Below are 14,120 nucleotides of genomic sequence, written 5' to 3'. Positions count from 1 at the left end.
GCTAAACAGTGGAGGAAGAGGGTGATGATGAAGCTCCCTGGTACCTGCACAGTGCCTTACACCCCCATGTCTCCAGAAGCTCTACCAGCCTCTGATGGAAAAGCTCTACTTGATCCCGCTGTGGAGCATAAAAAAAACCAGCCAACTGAGGCCCTTTCCGGACCTTTCTCTTAATATTTCCAATGCTCCCTTCCAATAGCAACTGCCGTGAGTTGGAGTAAGACGCCCAGGAGCAGCCATTACCTTTCCTGATTCACAGGCTGAGGCTGCCTTGACATTTCCATAGGATTGCTCTCTTTTCTCTCTTTCTGTCTATTTCTCAGACTGAAAGTTGCTCAGCTGAGCCACAAACAGGAAAGGAACAGCTATGTTCATGTAGGACCCAAACTGCTCCATTTGGAGGCTTGAGGCTGCCCTAAACTGCTTGAATCCCAGTCTTCATCACCCCTCAGAGAAGGTGTCTGTACTTGATCCGTTGGGTGCTAGAAGTCCCATGCTTGGCACGTGGAGAGCCTTCTGAGCAGGCAACAATGACAACACTGAGCTGATGTAAAAGGAGCTCAGAGAGATCTGAGGAAAGGCAAGCAGCCTGGGATGAGCTGCAAGACATGGCAAAGGCAGCAGGAAAACAGGGCCCTGTGATGACCACAGTATCTTTGGGGATGCCACTGCTGCCAGTCAGGAGAAGAAGATAAAGATGACTTCTACACAGCTGGGGTATGCCATGACTGCAGAAATATGGTAAAAAGGCTTTGGGTGCAGACAGTGGCTCAGGTTCAGAGCAAGAGCCCAAATTAACACAGGAGTGGAGCCCAAACAAGGGCACCAGTCAATAATACAGGTCATTCAATGTTACAGTTACATGACAGCTCAGACCTCACATCCTCTACTTCCCTTCCATAATGTACGCTCAGGGAGAGATGGAAAACCAGCAAACCTTGACCGTCAGCCTCATCTACCCACAAAGGAAGATCCTGCAGCCTGTGACCAGCACAGACCAGCAGAAAGACAGCAGACAGGAACACTACTTTCCACAAGAAAGGAGCTACTTCTGGAGAGGCACATGATGCACTGCTTCCCACATCTTGAAGGCTCCTGACAACACAGTCTGGCTGTAACCCTGGCTCTCTGGTTGCTAAGCTTGCAGAATACAGCTTGTAATTGCAGTCTTTGGGTACATGCTAGAGCTGTTCTACTAGACTTGCAAATGCTTTCCTTCCTCCCTGCAACAGACTTCAGCCTGCTTCTGTTTGTTTCCTCCACATGGCAGTTTGCAGCCTCCCCATGCTGACCAAAACCAACAGCAGTGTGGCTCATTTCACCCACTGAGATAATTGGCATTGCAGACAAATGGCTGTTTTGCTCCAGGACCAAAGCTAACACCTCCACACAGGGCCACACAGGTTCCAAAAGATTTGCCTGGCAGTCCAGAGATACCTTAAAAGCCTCTAGCATCAGAGCCCAGGTGATGACCTCCCTGCAGAGAAGCGAGCATGCATCTCCAAGACACAGCTAGCAAAAATGATTTAGTTACAAAGAGAATGAAATGTGGCAAGTCAGGGATAAATAAAGGAATAAAAGTTTGTCTACAAGAGTTAAGGGAAAGTGTGAACTGAAGGCAGCGCAACTGCACTACAGCCCTACAAGTAGTTGAGATTATTGTGAAATGAAAGAGTCTGCACTTATGATCAGTATGTCAGCAACAAATGGAACTCCGTGTAGACGAGCCCTGTGACTCATTCACTTCCTGCTCTAGCGGAATCATGCAAAGGATGGGTCAGAGCATTATCTTTGTTAGGAAACAGGCAATTAGCGTATATCTACAAGGTGCTGCATTCCAAGTCAAAAATGCCCAACTTACCACCTGTGTGGAAAAATGCAAAACAGTAAGAGGAAGATCAAAATTACATTAAAGTGGGGGGAGGGTGGAGAGGGGAGGCAGGGTAGGGGAGGCAGTGGTGAGGGGGAGAGACAGACAGAGAGAGAGGGGAGACACATGCAGGAGTCAGGCAAACAATACAGCTTCGTACATGTAACAAGGCACTAACGACTGCCAGTAGGATAAGCCTCCAAAGTTACAGACTGCAACAGCCAGAGTCATCCTAGCTTCAGCCGAAAATCATCATCAATGATGGGTCAGATACAAATCATTTACTGGAGTACCTAATGAAGACAGTAGGGCCCACTAGAGCATCGCAGGGAGCAATAGGGAAACTCTGTCAGGCTGACACACAAACCATTTAGTCTCCCTCCCCGGACTGCAAGGCCAGGCAGGCTGGAAGGCAGGTGCCTCAGGCTGCTCATCACTCCGGGAGCGGGACAACTGTGTGGGCGGTCTCAGGTGTGCTCAAGAGAAGCAGTGTGTGCCAAAAGGCACACCAGGGCACATTCCCATACCTTCGCTCACCCTCCCACGTGACTGACACGCTCCCCAGTCGGGGAAGGCTCAGCCTTCAGAGAAAAAATTCTTCACAACTCCCTTCCCCCTCCCGCTTCTACAATTTTCAGACAAAGGCATTCAATTAACAGGAGGTGGGCGTCAAAACCCCTGGGGAAGCACACACAAGCCTCGGCTTCATTACCTGCACCCACGGCAAAGCAGCACCCACAGGGGCTGAGCAGCCCTTAGAGACAGACCCAGGGTGCTTCCACCTCCTGCTGCCCAACCCGCCACCCTTGCTGTGTAGGAGTTACTAACTGACGCCCTTCTGGAACAGCCTTTGGCAGTGCAGTGGAGGGCCTCAGGCAGAGAGAAGCCCCAAAGCCACCTGGCTGAAGCCACCGCTCCCGCATGCTATCATGCCATGCTACCTGTGTTTTTCCCTCTCCATCCCAACTCCAGGATCCTATCAGCATGGGAATACCCTACATAGCAGACATATTGCACTAGGAGTGCTGAAATACGTGTCCTAGGGCTGCTGGCACCCTGTACTGGTGTGACTAAGAGGACTCAAACTGAAACGCTATTTTCCCCAGGCAAGCAGTGGAGAGAGATGTGCAGTGGGGTAACAGTGCTCCCACTCAGGATGCCCACGTCCCCCCTCCACTCTCTTGGCTTTGGGCACACCCATCATTACCCTGGCTGAGCAGAACTCTAGTTCTACTAGATCTTCCCCTACCGGTGGATGCCTGCAAACATGACCTTCCCCTTGTGACCTTCCCAGCACCTCTTCACCTCCCTCCTTTCTTCTGCCTTCCCAAATGTTTTTACATACTGGAAAAGGGAGGCCAATCAAAAACACAGCTTCCTGGCCAGGGCCAGCTGTTGTAGCCAGGGAAGGATGGGAAGCACACCAGAAAGACATGGGCCTGAGGACAAGGAGCATCCTCACACATTATGGCAAAACCAGGCACAACGCCAGGCTTACACGACTGATCTGGGCATGCTGGAAAGCCCTGCCCTGGACAACAGTCTGGGAGTACAGCCTTCTCACTGTTTGCTGTCTGCAAGGGTGGTTTAGGAGCAGGCCACCAACCAAGGGACTCTGCTGCTAGAAGACCACCCCCTCCAAGCACAGTGTCAACAGAAGCGGTCTACACAAAGCTATGCATACTCACGTGGCCATGCAGGTCTGTGTTCAGCAGCATCATGGCACACGTGAGACAGTGAACTCCATCTGCAGAAAGAGACATAACCAGAGTCACATGCAAATCTACAACTGGACCTTTAAGAACAACTGAAACGGAGCCTCATAGCCTAATTGAGTCTGTTCCCTTAATAAGAATCTGTTTTATCAAGAAATACACATAATTAAATAAATGAACAGTGAGGTTATCCTGCAGCTGCCAAGCCAGAACAGCCTTTCTTTCATCTTTTAAAGACTGTCAAAACTATCTTGCAGCACCCATGGCTGAAGCAAACTAGACAGGAAACCACACTGTCACCCATTGCTAATACCAATACCACAGCCTGAATCAGCTCCCTCTTCTTCATTTATTTCAGGGCAGAAAGGGAAGAGCAAAATACACCCATTCCTGTGTGCAGAGCAGATACAGCATGGTATCCTGTTTTCCCTCTGGCCTGCTCCTCATTCAGGGCTCAGTTAGACTGAATTTTGGAAAACATCAGTCAGCTATTTACGCTGCTTTGGCTCCATATTGGGTAGAGACTGCTCCAGCAATTCCTAAGGCAGTTCTGTAGCAAAGGCCCTCAACAATGAGCCAGAAGAGACAGATTGTACATGCAGCTACATCACTGAAGTCACTGTGGCAGACTTGGGAAAGTCAGTGTAGACTGCCATTTGCAAAAGTGGATACCAATTTCATATTCCTCATTTTCCAGGCACTCCTTTCAAAACCCAAAATGTATTGGCTGTGCACAAATCCAGATGAAGGTGACATCACCCATAGTGCAATTTATCACCTCTAAAAATCCAAATGCCTCTAGCCAGTTTCCAAACATTAGGAACATGTTAGGAAAAATATTTTCTCCATTCTCTTGTTCATAAACACACAGTACCACCTTCCTTTCTCTCACATGGGTGTCAAAGACACAGAGTCATTTATGAGACATGCACACACTGCAGAGAGATGTACGTAAAAACCTTTGTAGCCACGTCCAGATAATGACAGATCCCTCTGTGCTGTGAAGCAAAAGGAATGAGGGATGAGGATAGATATATCTCATACTCAGTGTGACTATCACAGGCTTAAATTTGTGCAAGATGAAGACACTACAAAAAGATGTTCCCCAAGGTAAGGACCTTGTTTTCTTACGATGTTTGTACAGGCCAAGCAACGTGGCCAAACTGTAGCAGAGCATGAAATGAGAGAACTATTATCACCAGCAGTAATAAATCTGAAACAGCTTGAATCTGAGGCTGTGGTGCTTCAGTTCAGGTATATGCATTTCTCTAGAGTAGCCTGTTCTCTCATTTCCAAACCGCAAATGCATCCAGAGGATGGAAAACAGAAAGGAGAAAAGAGAAAGGCAAATGAAATCCTGGATTTCCACTAAAAGGAGCAGCCACCATACCTCTGCAGTGTAGCACTCAACTACTGGCAGCAGAAATACAGCATCAAAATTATATAGAAACCTGGGCAAAGTCTGCAGGGCTCACTTTACTCTAAATGCTTACTCAGGCTCAGAAGAGGCAATGTCCCTCCTGCACCCTAGAGTAAGGCTGCCACATCAATGTGCAAGTCATTATTGTAATCTGGACACAACACACCTATTCTGCCTGCCTGCCTGTGGTGTCTTGAAACAAGAAAGGCATTAGGAAGAGGACAGAGATAGCATAGGAGCAGATTCAGTCGCAGCCCTCCCTGGCATGCCAGCCAGTAAAGCTGAACAAGCGCAAAGTGGACAAACTTCTCCTCATTGCAACAGGGCCAGGTCACTAAGCAAGGGGTAAGGAAGTGTGGTGGTGCCTCCAAGTGTAGCAGCTCCTTCTCACTTACACTTGAAACTAAAGGCACAGTTTAGCATGTGCTTATTTTCTTTCTTGCCCTCCTCCCTTTCTCAGCGTGTGATCAACCACAGGGCCAAGTGCCTCTGCCGGCATGGCTGGCTGAACGCAGTGGCTGTGCCAACGGACAGTTTGTCCTCTTCTCCAAAGCCAACTTTCTCAGGTTTGATCAGTGTGCTTGTTTGTTTCCCCATCCACTTCCAAAATGACTGAAAACATTGGCAAGGAGGCAGCGCTCCGACTGATGTTAGCTAGTCGAGATGAAACACTGCCAGGGTCTGGATACGGCACCCAAAATTCACCCCCACAACTGGCAAGAATTGGCATGCCTGCTGCCAGTGCATGCAGAGACACAAGCACTGAATGGAGCACAGAAATCAAACAGCTTCTTTTCCACCTGAGATGAGACAGTACAGGTACCTACACATGCTGGAAGTCAGCAAGACCAGAAACCGCAAGTGAGGATATTCAAATTTGGAGATGCTACAACTGAGTAGGTCTAAACACCTTTCCTGACTGGGGATAAATAGAGATTTTTCACTGCCTTATCATGATTATGTGTGGAGAAATGTGGAGGGTTCCAATGCTCACCACAGGCAGTCTCTAAAGTGTGGCACAGCAACTACACACCTTCAATTCCCAGGTATGCAGCACACATGCTACTGAAGGCAAGAACAAAGGAAGAGGGAGACCACCAAACACATTCATATCAGAAACAAAGTTACCTTGAGAAGAAATGGTGTTTGGGTTGCACTGGTAGTATCTGCTGGAGAAGTGGATTAAAACTCTCTCTCGTTCCTGAGTTTCTCCGATAAGTGAAAAGGCTTTAAAGAAAGTCCTAAAAGAAGAGCAGAGAACAGTGAAATTAAAGTCATAAATCTTTTTTTGCCTCACGGTCCACATAGCAAAGCACACTTCAGAGCAAGAAGTACGTAAGCGCACACTAGACATTTGGTTCCAAGGAGCCTTTCTAGGAAAACAGGCTATTATCCCATGTGCAGTTAATCCCAACATTATAGTAAATGAAGCAGGAATTAAATTACCACTGGTCTCAGCCACAGAATATTCAAACTAATAAGCAATTACAGCATTTGAAAGAGCTGTTCTTACTTTTAATGTTTTTATTTTCTTTGGGGAAGGAACTGGAGCAGGTGTTGTTTATGCATGACAGACATCCAGGGTGTTCTCTGTACTTTTCTAATCGTCTGTCACCCCTGCACCTTTCAACTTTACACTCATTAGTATTCCCATACAAATCAGAGGAGCTACTCCAGGCAGTGAAGTCAAGTGGGTGGCTGCACTGCAGACTCATGTGCGGGCCTCCTTCTGGAGGGTCACCTACCAGAGCAGCCAGCACAACACCAGTCACCTTGCAGAGGGCAGTGTGACTACCTGACCTGAAGAAACCATCTGGGGAAGAGGGCAGAAGAGTCACAACATCTCCCACTGAGCTTCAACAACGGGAGGAGCGACCTAGACCTTCTGGGTTCCTGCTCATGACAGTCCGGGATACAGGGCTGGCGCACACCTGTGCATGCTCATTAGATATAGCCAGCAAGCCTGTGCAAAGAGGTGGGACAGATACACTTCTTCCACTCTTCATCCAACACTTAACAACCACGCCTCTTAACCATGCCACTATTCTTCCTGCAAGAAAAACTCTCCTCACAGCCAAAGAAGAACTTCTGCACTTCCCAAAATCCCCACATCCTGGAGCCAAGAGATGACCTCAGCGGTATCTGCCTACGCTCATTTGTCAGGATGCTTCTAAGAAAAGCCTGAAAACACAAACCTTCTGGGTCCAAAGCAAGATGGCATACAAAATGAGCACCTAATAGACAATTTTTAAATACCCCACAAGACTGAAACTAACACCAGATCTGTGAGGCATGGAATATGTTGCTGGAACATTCACATCTATCTAGCCTGGACGAATAAACATGGTTTTTTTCTCTTTGATGTAAGGTCAGAGACGGGCTGTACTCACAACCATCTCGCACCCATACGGAGTGTGATCTGCCTGGTAATAACTCAATTTCACATGTAATGTATTGCAAATAACTCAATTCACAAGTAGATACAACTGAGTCTTTGCAGGATTTCTCTTCCCTTTCTACCTCATGCCCCCATGGGACATTTTGACAACTCCCTATCTTTCTTCCTCCTCCAGCTCAGACTCTTTCCAGCGACACCCCCTGCCCACGCCAGGCACCATCGACCTACACCCTCTCCTCCTCTTCAGCACCTTTAAAACCCTGTAAGCCACCTCGGAGAGGCAAGTGATGAAACAACATTTGGTAAATAAACAAGGCAGGTTCCTCACTCTCAGAGCATGATGCTGTGGCCGAGGGCCATGGGAGCAAGTTTCTCGAGGAAACCAGCAGGACCAGGATGGACTCCGAGAGGGGCTGGAACAGCGGTCCCACCTCCTCCCCTTCTGTGGTCCTGCAGACAACATGAGATATGCACGGGGGAGATGCACAGGTGATGTGGGTCCAGGGTGTGAAAGCAGAGCAGGACAATGAAGGAACAACCCTCCCCATGTCTCAGACTTGCCACCGACAGTGATACGCACTGCACAACAGCCTTCCACGGCCTGAGGGTAGCATGGGTCTGGGCTGCTGCCACGAGCTCCAAAATGCTTAACAAACCACAGCTTGTGAGCAAGCCAGCAGCAACAGGGCGGTTACCTCTCACTCTCTGCAAGCGTGAGGCAGCACGCCTTGGCTCCCCCACACTTTGGGATGATGCTCTGTCCCCGGCCTCTGCTACGCGCTCAGGGCACGCAGCCGGCAGTCCCTGCGGCTACTCTTAAACCTCAGCAAACCACTGGTGTGTCTAAGTCCCACACGAGCCAGGGCATATTTTAGAGAAGGTCATGACTATTAATATCAACAGGAGATCTACCGGGAGCAGAGACCTCCTAAATATGTGCCACAAAGCAATTAGGTGTTGGATTTCACAATTTAAAAGATGAGTAAATTTAGCATCGTGCTTCATGGCTGCTAAAACCCAGAAGGAGCAGCAGACCTCCCACCACCCCGGCTGCTCCTGCCCTGTGCTGAGTGGGTGCTCCGGCTTGGCTCCGATCACCCTGCCACGGAAGCAGGCGGTTCACTCTTCCACAAGCATCTTTCCTTCCCACCACCTTTGGCAGGCAGGACTCCTGGGTTTTCCTTGGGATCTACCACAGTCTGCTGGCATCAGCCACCTGGGAAATGCATTTGCAAGGAGACTGGCAAGTGCATGCGGATCTCCTGGTTTTGTATCATTAGCAAAAAACAATAATTCACTTGAGTAACCTCAGCCAGATGATCTAAACTCACTTTAAATTCCTTTAAATACCAGAACACCAGCAACCACGCTAACAGGCCACTGCTAAACAAACTTCGTGTTTTGCCTCCTAAGAAAAATCATACTGGAAACAAACAATGTGGAGGCTTAACTCCAGTGTAAAAAAGGAAGGAAAATTGAAGGGCTGGGTTTTCAAACACCCACGCTGGCAGCTACCAATGGCATTTTCCACGTGGAAGCTTTTGCTGTTCTGCATGTTTTTGGGTGCCTCAGAGGCATGCAGCAAGGGGGACTGCTGAGCCACATCAAATCCTGGCCCTGGCTTGGTGCACTGCAGCCAGGCAGAGCAAACTCCACAAGGCATCAGCCAAAAAGTCTGTGCAGTTCAGCTGTGAGCAGCACCTTCATTTCCCAGCAGCACCTGGTAGACTACAAGTCCCCTGTTTACTGAGTGACTGGTCATTTGTCTCCACCTCCTCTGCATCAAGGACCATCTCTAAGCAGGTCCGCCCAAAGATTTCCCTCTCCAGGAAATGCCACCATTCCAGCAGCACTCTGGAGTATAGCAGCATGCCGAGCCAAACCGAAGAGAAAGGCTTCATCCCAAAAATGCATCACATCCCTCTCTTCACCCTCTTAACCCCGCACAAGGCACCCACTTCAATCAGGACAGCACAGCAAACAGCACTGTTACTAAAACAAGAATATAAGTTTGGCAAACAGGCATGTACCTGAGCGAGTGGTCCAGCGTCATGCCTGTGAAGTCAAAAAACTTAAGGTATTCTTCGGCCACAAGCTTGCTGAATTCATTGCTTTAAACAAACAAATAAGTACAGGTTATCATTTGAGAGTGAACCCTTCCAGAACCAGCAAGAAGAACAATGTGGCCAAAGGCCTCATATCACCACATACTTTTTACCCAAATGCTTTGCCACATCAGAGCGTTTGAATCTGTCCAGATGGTAGAGGCGCTTAGCCAGCCGCCGGGCTGCTTCCAAATTGCTGCTGCTGCCATTGCTGAGATCGTGGCCAAAGGCTCCAGCGGCATCTTTATCCTGAAGTTCATTGCTTCCCATGGCAGCACTGGAGTCTAACACCATATTCTGCAGTTCAGCATTGCTATGAGACAGAAAGAATACGGAAAGAAAAAAAAGTATGACATTACAGTTTCAAGAGGGATTTAATTCCTCTTAGAATAGAAGGCAATTAATGCTACAGAGGCACGATTACACAATATAGCAAATTTCACTTAATTGAAGGAACTGTGTAGAACAGGGACATTTATTTAGCAGTCATCAGAGGTTAGGAGAGTTAAACACGGAGACCCAAATATGGGCTTTCCAGTAAAGAAACACATTCTGCTCTGCACTCACCTTCTGAGCGTGCTGAGTGTCCACAACTTGTGCTCACTTCACAGAAAGCTGTTTTGCTATTACCAGCCTACAACTGCACCTGACAACACTGACTCCTCATTTGCTTCTTGCACTAGTATTTTTTAACCCAATCACTTGCTTGGCTTGAAGGGGTCCCTGTAAAACTAGGCCATTAGCCATTTTCCAAGGGAAAATGCAGCAAGCAAGACAGGGCGTTCAGTAGCTCCAAGCTGACTCTGCACAAGTCCCTTCCTCATTCTTCCCCAGTTGTCCTGGAAACAATACAACTCCCCAAATCTAAAATAACATCCGCAGAAGTCTCAGTGGTTTCTGTGCCGCCCATGAGCAGCGGGCATCCCACGGGGAGGCACTGCTAGAAAAAGAAGGACTCGAAGCAAGGAACCGAGTTCGGGAAGCTGGACAGAGACACAAGCCACCCAGGCCAGCCTGGAGAACTGCTTGCTCTCCTGCTCCCTCATGGTGGCAATAATTTCCCTCGCCTGCTGCTCAAAGTCAGGATGTTCAGCATGGCAATCCCAAGGCACTTTACATAAGTCATGCATTTATAGATTCCTCCTACCTCTACTACAGTAGGAAAGCTCTGGCTGAGCTGTGTGCCCGCTTTGCTTCTCCCCTCAAAGAGGCAAGAGCCCTACACACCAGAAAGTGCACCCCCACATACACACCCCTGCACACAGGCAGGCTTTTAACTTTGGAAAAGCTTTTCTCTGACACTGACATGAAAATTCTTGCAAAATCTCAGCTCTGTGAGTGCGTTTGTGTGCATGACAGCACTTCTGTTTAAAAAAAAAATACAGAAATTCTTTCCACTAAATCCTCGTTTACATAGGGCTAATGAACAATCAACAGGGGTCATGTGCAGAGCAGATATGAGTGGAATGAGTTAAAGATGATTTTAAACACACTTCAACATACCACGGTTTCATACACCACTGTAATCTTCGGGCTTGACAAGCTACGGTTAGAACAACCGATCACTGCGCTCCAGCAACAATTATCCAGCCATTTACTGAAATGTCTGCTAGCCAGTTATTAACCCTTTTAAGGATGAGATTTTCATGTAATGTGAGCTTAAAATAAAAATACTTGATATTCTGCATGCCTCCTTCCACACAAATCATCACCTGTGCTCTACCTCTCTTCCCACACACGGTTTAAGAGAAGGAGGTATGTGGTGCTCCTACAGGAAGAAGACTTGCCCATTTCACCTCCGTTTCCATCCTCCTAGTGCTGCTACAACATCAAAAGTATCGCACATCCACACTATGGGTACAACTTATTTTTAATCAAGTATTGGGGAAAACAGACATCTAACCTGTTCCTACAAGTACTGGGGATTTGATTTTGCATTTAGTTCAGTGTAAATAATAAGGTGCTATAACAAAAGGGGCTTAGTCTCAGTGCTCTTGCAGGGAATTAATACCACAAATACAATTCCAACAGCATTAACATCACTGACCACCAGCTACCCTGGCAAACAAAAAAAGCCCCTCCTGATAGCACTGTTGTGGGAAATGCCTCCTCAGCCTTTTCCAAAAGCACTAGCCAATCACTGAAATTCTCTAAATTTGGTCTGCTCCAAACTTGTGAAGAAAGCAAACTCCAGAGTCCTCTGGCACGCGCCCCAAGCAGCACCTTGTCCATTCAAATCAGGCATGACTGGTTTCAAACTCCCAGTTCTAACAATCGACAAGAGCAAAGGATAACCAGGTGAGCTAACACATCTATGGAGCTTTCCATGTACAAAAGCTGTTTCAAAAGCCATGCCAACTTGTAGAGCCTCGCTCGTAAATCACAGCCCTGTTTCACCACTGCTCTTTATTAAAGGCAATATTTATAGCCCTGAAAGATGGCCAAAGCTGACAAGAAACATCTGCACCCTGCTAGGAACCAGTGCACTACAAGAGTCAACGTTACCGCAAACCACCATAAGTTTAGAAAGAAAGGAAATGCCAGCATCTGCCACTTAGTGAAATAAACAGTACGGCAGCTCCCAGCTTCTGTTCTGCCTCTTGGAGCAGCGGCTAGGATGTGAAGGAGGAACACCCAGCAAGAAGGAGAGCGTGCTCTTTCCCCTGCTCACCAAAAGTAGCTGACAAGGCTGCATAAGAAACTTTATCGTCCAAGCTCCCTGATTTTAAACTTCATCCTGATAGGGGGATCCCCATACACATATCAGGTCAAAGAATAAGGGATGCTTCCTTCAGTTATTCCAACAGTTAATCAGCTTATTACGTAATAGGTACAAGAAGGCAATCAAATCAACAATATAGGTCGTCTGTAACATAAGCCTCTCGTCCAGGGAAAATACCAGATTGTTAACATTAAAGTGACACTTCAGTTCTCAAGCTTTTTAGGTGGTGAGAAGACTCAGTGCCCACGTCACTGAAGGCTTAGGAAATATAGACGCCCTGCGCATGACTACTGCAAGCTGCTTTTGTCACAGGTCATTTTAGCAGGGTCTGGTGGGCTGCTACTCAGGGGAGGCTGACATCTCCTCTTACCCCCAAGTCTCTCTGGGTGCACCATTTCCCTTCCGTGCCTCAGTCTCCCCAGCTGCTGAACACAGATAATAATACTTGCCTCCCTCTGTAAAATGCTTATAATGGACTCTAATCAAGAGCTAGGAGTGATCAAGGCTGCAAATAGGTCTGTCTTCCACTGTCTACATTTTCTACACATAGAGTCCACAGCAGCATTACCAGCTAAATAGAGCCAAGAAAGGGCTTTGTGATGCAGAGCGAAACTGGACACAGATTTCTCATGCAGCTTTAGTCTTTATCACATAAAAATGAGAAACCTTCGCTGACAAAAGTAGGCTGAAAATGTAATAGATTATATTGCCCCTAATCCTGGATTCAAGGCCAAAAGGGACTGTAACGATACTACTGGTAATTGCCTGTACAGCAACGGCTGCTCATTTTCATCCAGAGACTCTTACATTAATCTCTGCTATCAGAAAACACAGGAAACAGAAGCTTACAACAAGCTAGACTCCTTTGGTTTCACAGTGCATGAGCTGTGGCCAGAAACCAGGTCCTCAGACCTTCTTATTTCTGTCTCCAGCAATGCACTCCTGACACATCCTCCCTCCTTCTGCCAAAGCATCCTCAGGTTCACAGTGAATGCACACAGGCTGTGACCAGTGTATCTAGCAGAAATTACAGCAATTCGATAAACATCTGCTATGGTAAATTCAATACCTTTTAACAGCAGCAGCCATCCCTCCATGCTCACAGATGAAACGCAGGCAGACTGTAACATCTGTAAAGCTGGTTTCCCGTAACACACCATAACAGCTAGGCAGAGTCTGAAACATTTTATGCTGTTTTCTTCACTTAGTCCATTATCAACCAGGTCGACAGTGATTTAGCTCCCAATGCCAAGGTATCTCAATCGTGTCGTGCTCAGCACTTAGCACACTTTATCTGTTTAAGACTATTCTAGATTCACTTATTCCCCTCCTCCTCCATCTTGGGTTTCACCAAAATTGAAACCCTCCACAGCAACGTACGGTTGGGAAATGGCTGCAAGGCCAATAACATAACGGTAAAGATACAGGCAACATCCCGATGTTGCACTCTCCCAGTCTCCTACGCTGCAACTGGAAACCTCAGCACGAGTAACTGTAGTTTCAGGTGCCTTAAACCTTGGGATACTCTTCATTTTCTAGTAAATCCATGTGGAAAACATTCTCTGCTTTGTCCCAAGGAAGAAAGGCATTTTGCTTTACGGGAGAAGGGCTCAGACCCAGCATGGTGCAACTGCCCCAGCTGCTAACAAGGAGAAGGCATTTGGAGTTGACACTGAGTGGCAGGGTGTGACAACTCAGCCTAAGTGCTGTCCCCTCAGCCCAGCCACATCAGCGATCCCAGGTTGTCACTGCCTGCAGCTCTTGCTAGACGAAAGCATAACATACGCTCTGTGGCACACAGTCTCCCCTGGACGCACGTGGGGCCCTTCCCCGAGAAACACCACTCCATCTGGCATGCACGTCTGGAGGGAGCACACTGGATGCACCCAT

The 14,120-nt window shown here is 47.6% G+C and overlaps 1 protein-coding gene across 2 annotated transcripts in view; it reads right to left on the bottom strand.

The window, feature by feature from the left end:
* The window catches only part of PSD3 (pleckstrin and Sec7 domain containing 3), a gene marked incomplete at its 5' end in the record, with an annotated part of 102,618 nt that overhangs the window by 50,556 nt on the left and 37,942 nt on the right, over nucleotides 1-14,120 (bottom strand). For both annotated transcript variants that reach the window (XM_082497562.1, XM_082497561.1), the window contains 4 exons: nucleotides 3,559-3,617; nucleotides 6,134-6,246; nucleotides 9,434-9,514; nucleotides 9,615-9,821. In XM_082497562.1, the coding sequence (XP_082353688.1) occupies nucleotides 3,559-3,617; nucleotides 6,134-6,246; nucleotides 9,434-9,514; nucleotides 9,615-9,821 (460 nt within the window). The remainder of the gene's footprint in view (nucleotides 1-3,558; nucleotides 3,618-6,133; nucleotides 6,247-9,433; nucleotides 9,515-9,614; nucleotides 9,822-14,120) is intronic.

Source organism: Vanellus vanellus, assembly GCF_965231255.1.
Source record: "Vanellus vanellus genome assembly, chromosome: Z".
In the NCBI taxonomy this organism is placed as follows: Eukaryota; Metazoa; Chordata; class Aves; order Charadriiformes; family Charadriidae; genus Vanellus; species Vanellus vanellus.
The sequence above is the reverse complement of the archived record's forward strand: the minus strand, read 5'-3'. Positions and strand labels throughout refer to the sequence as shown.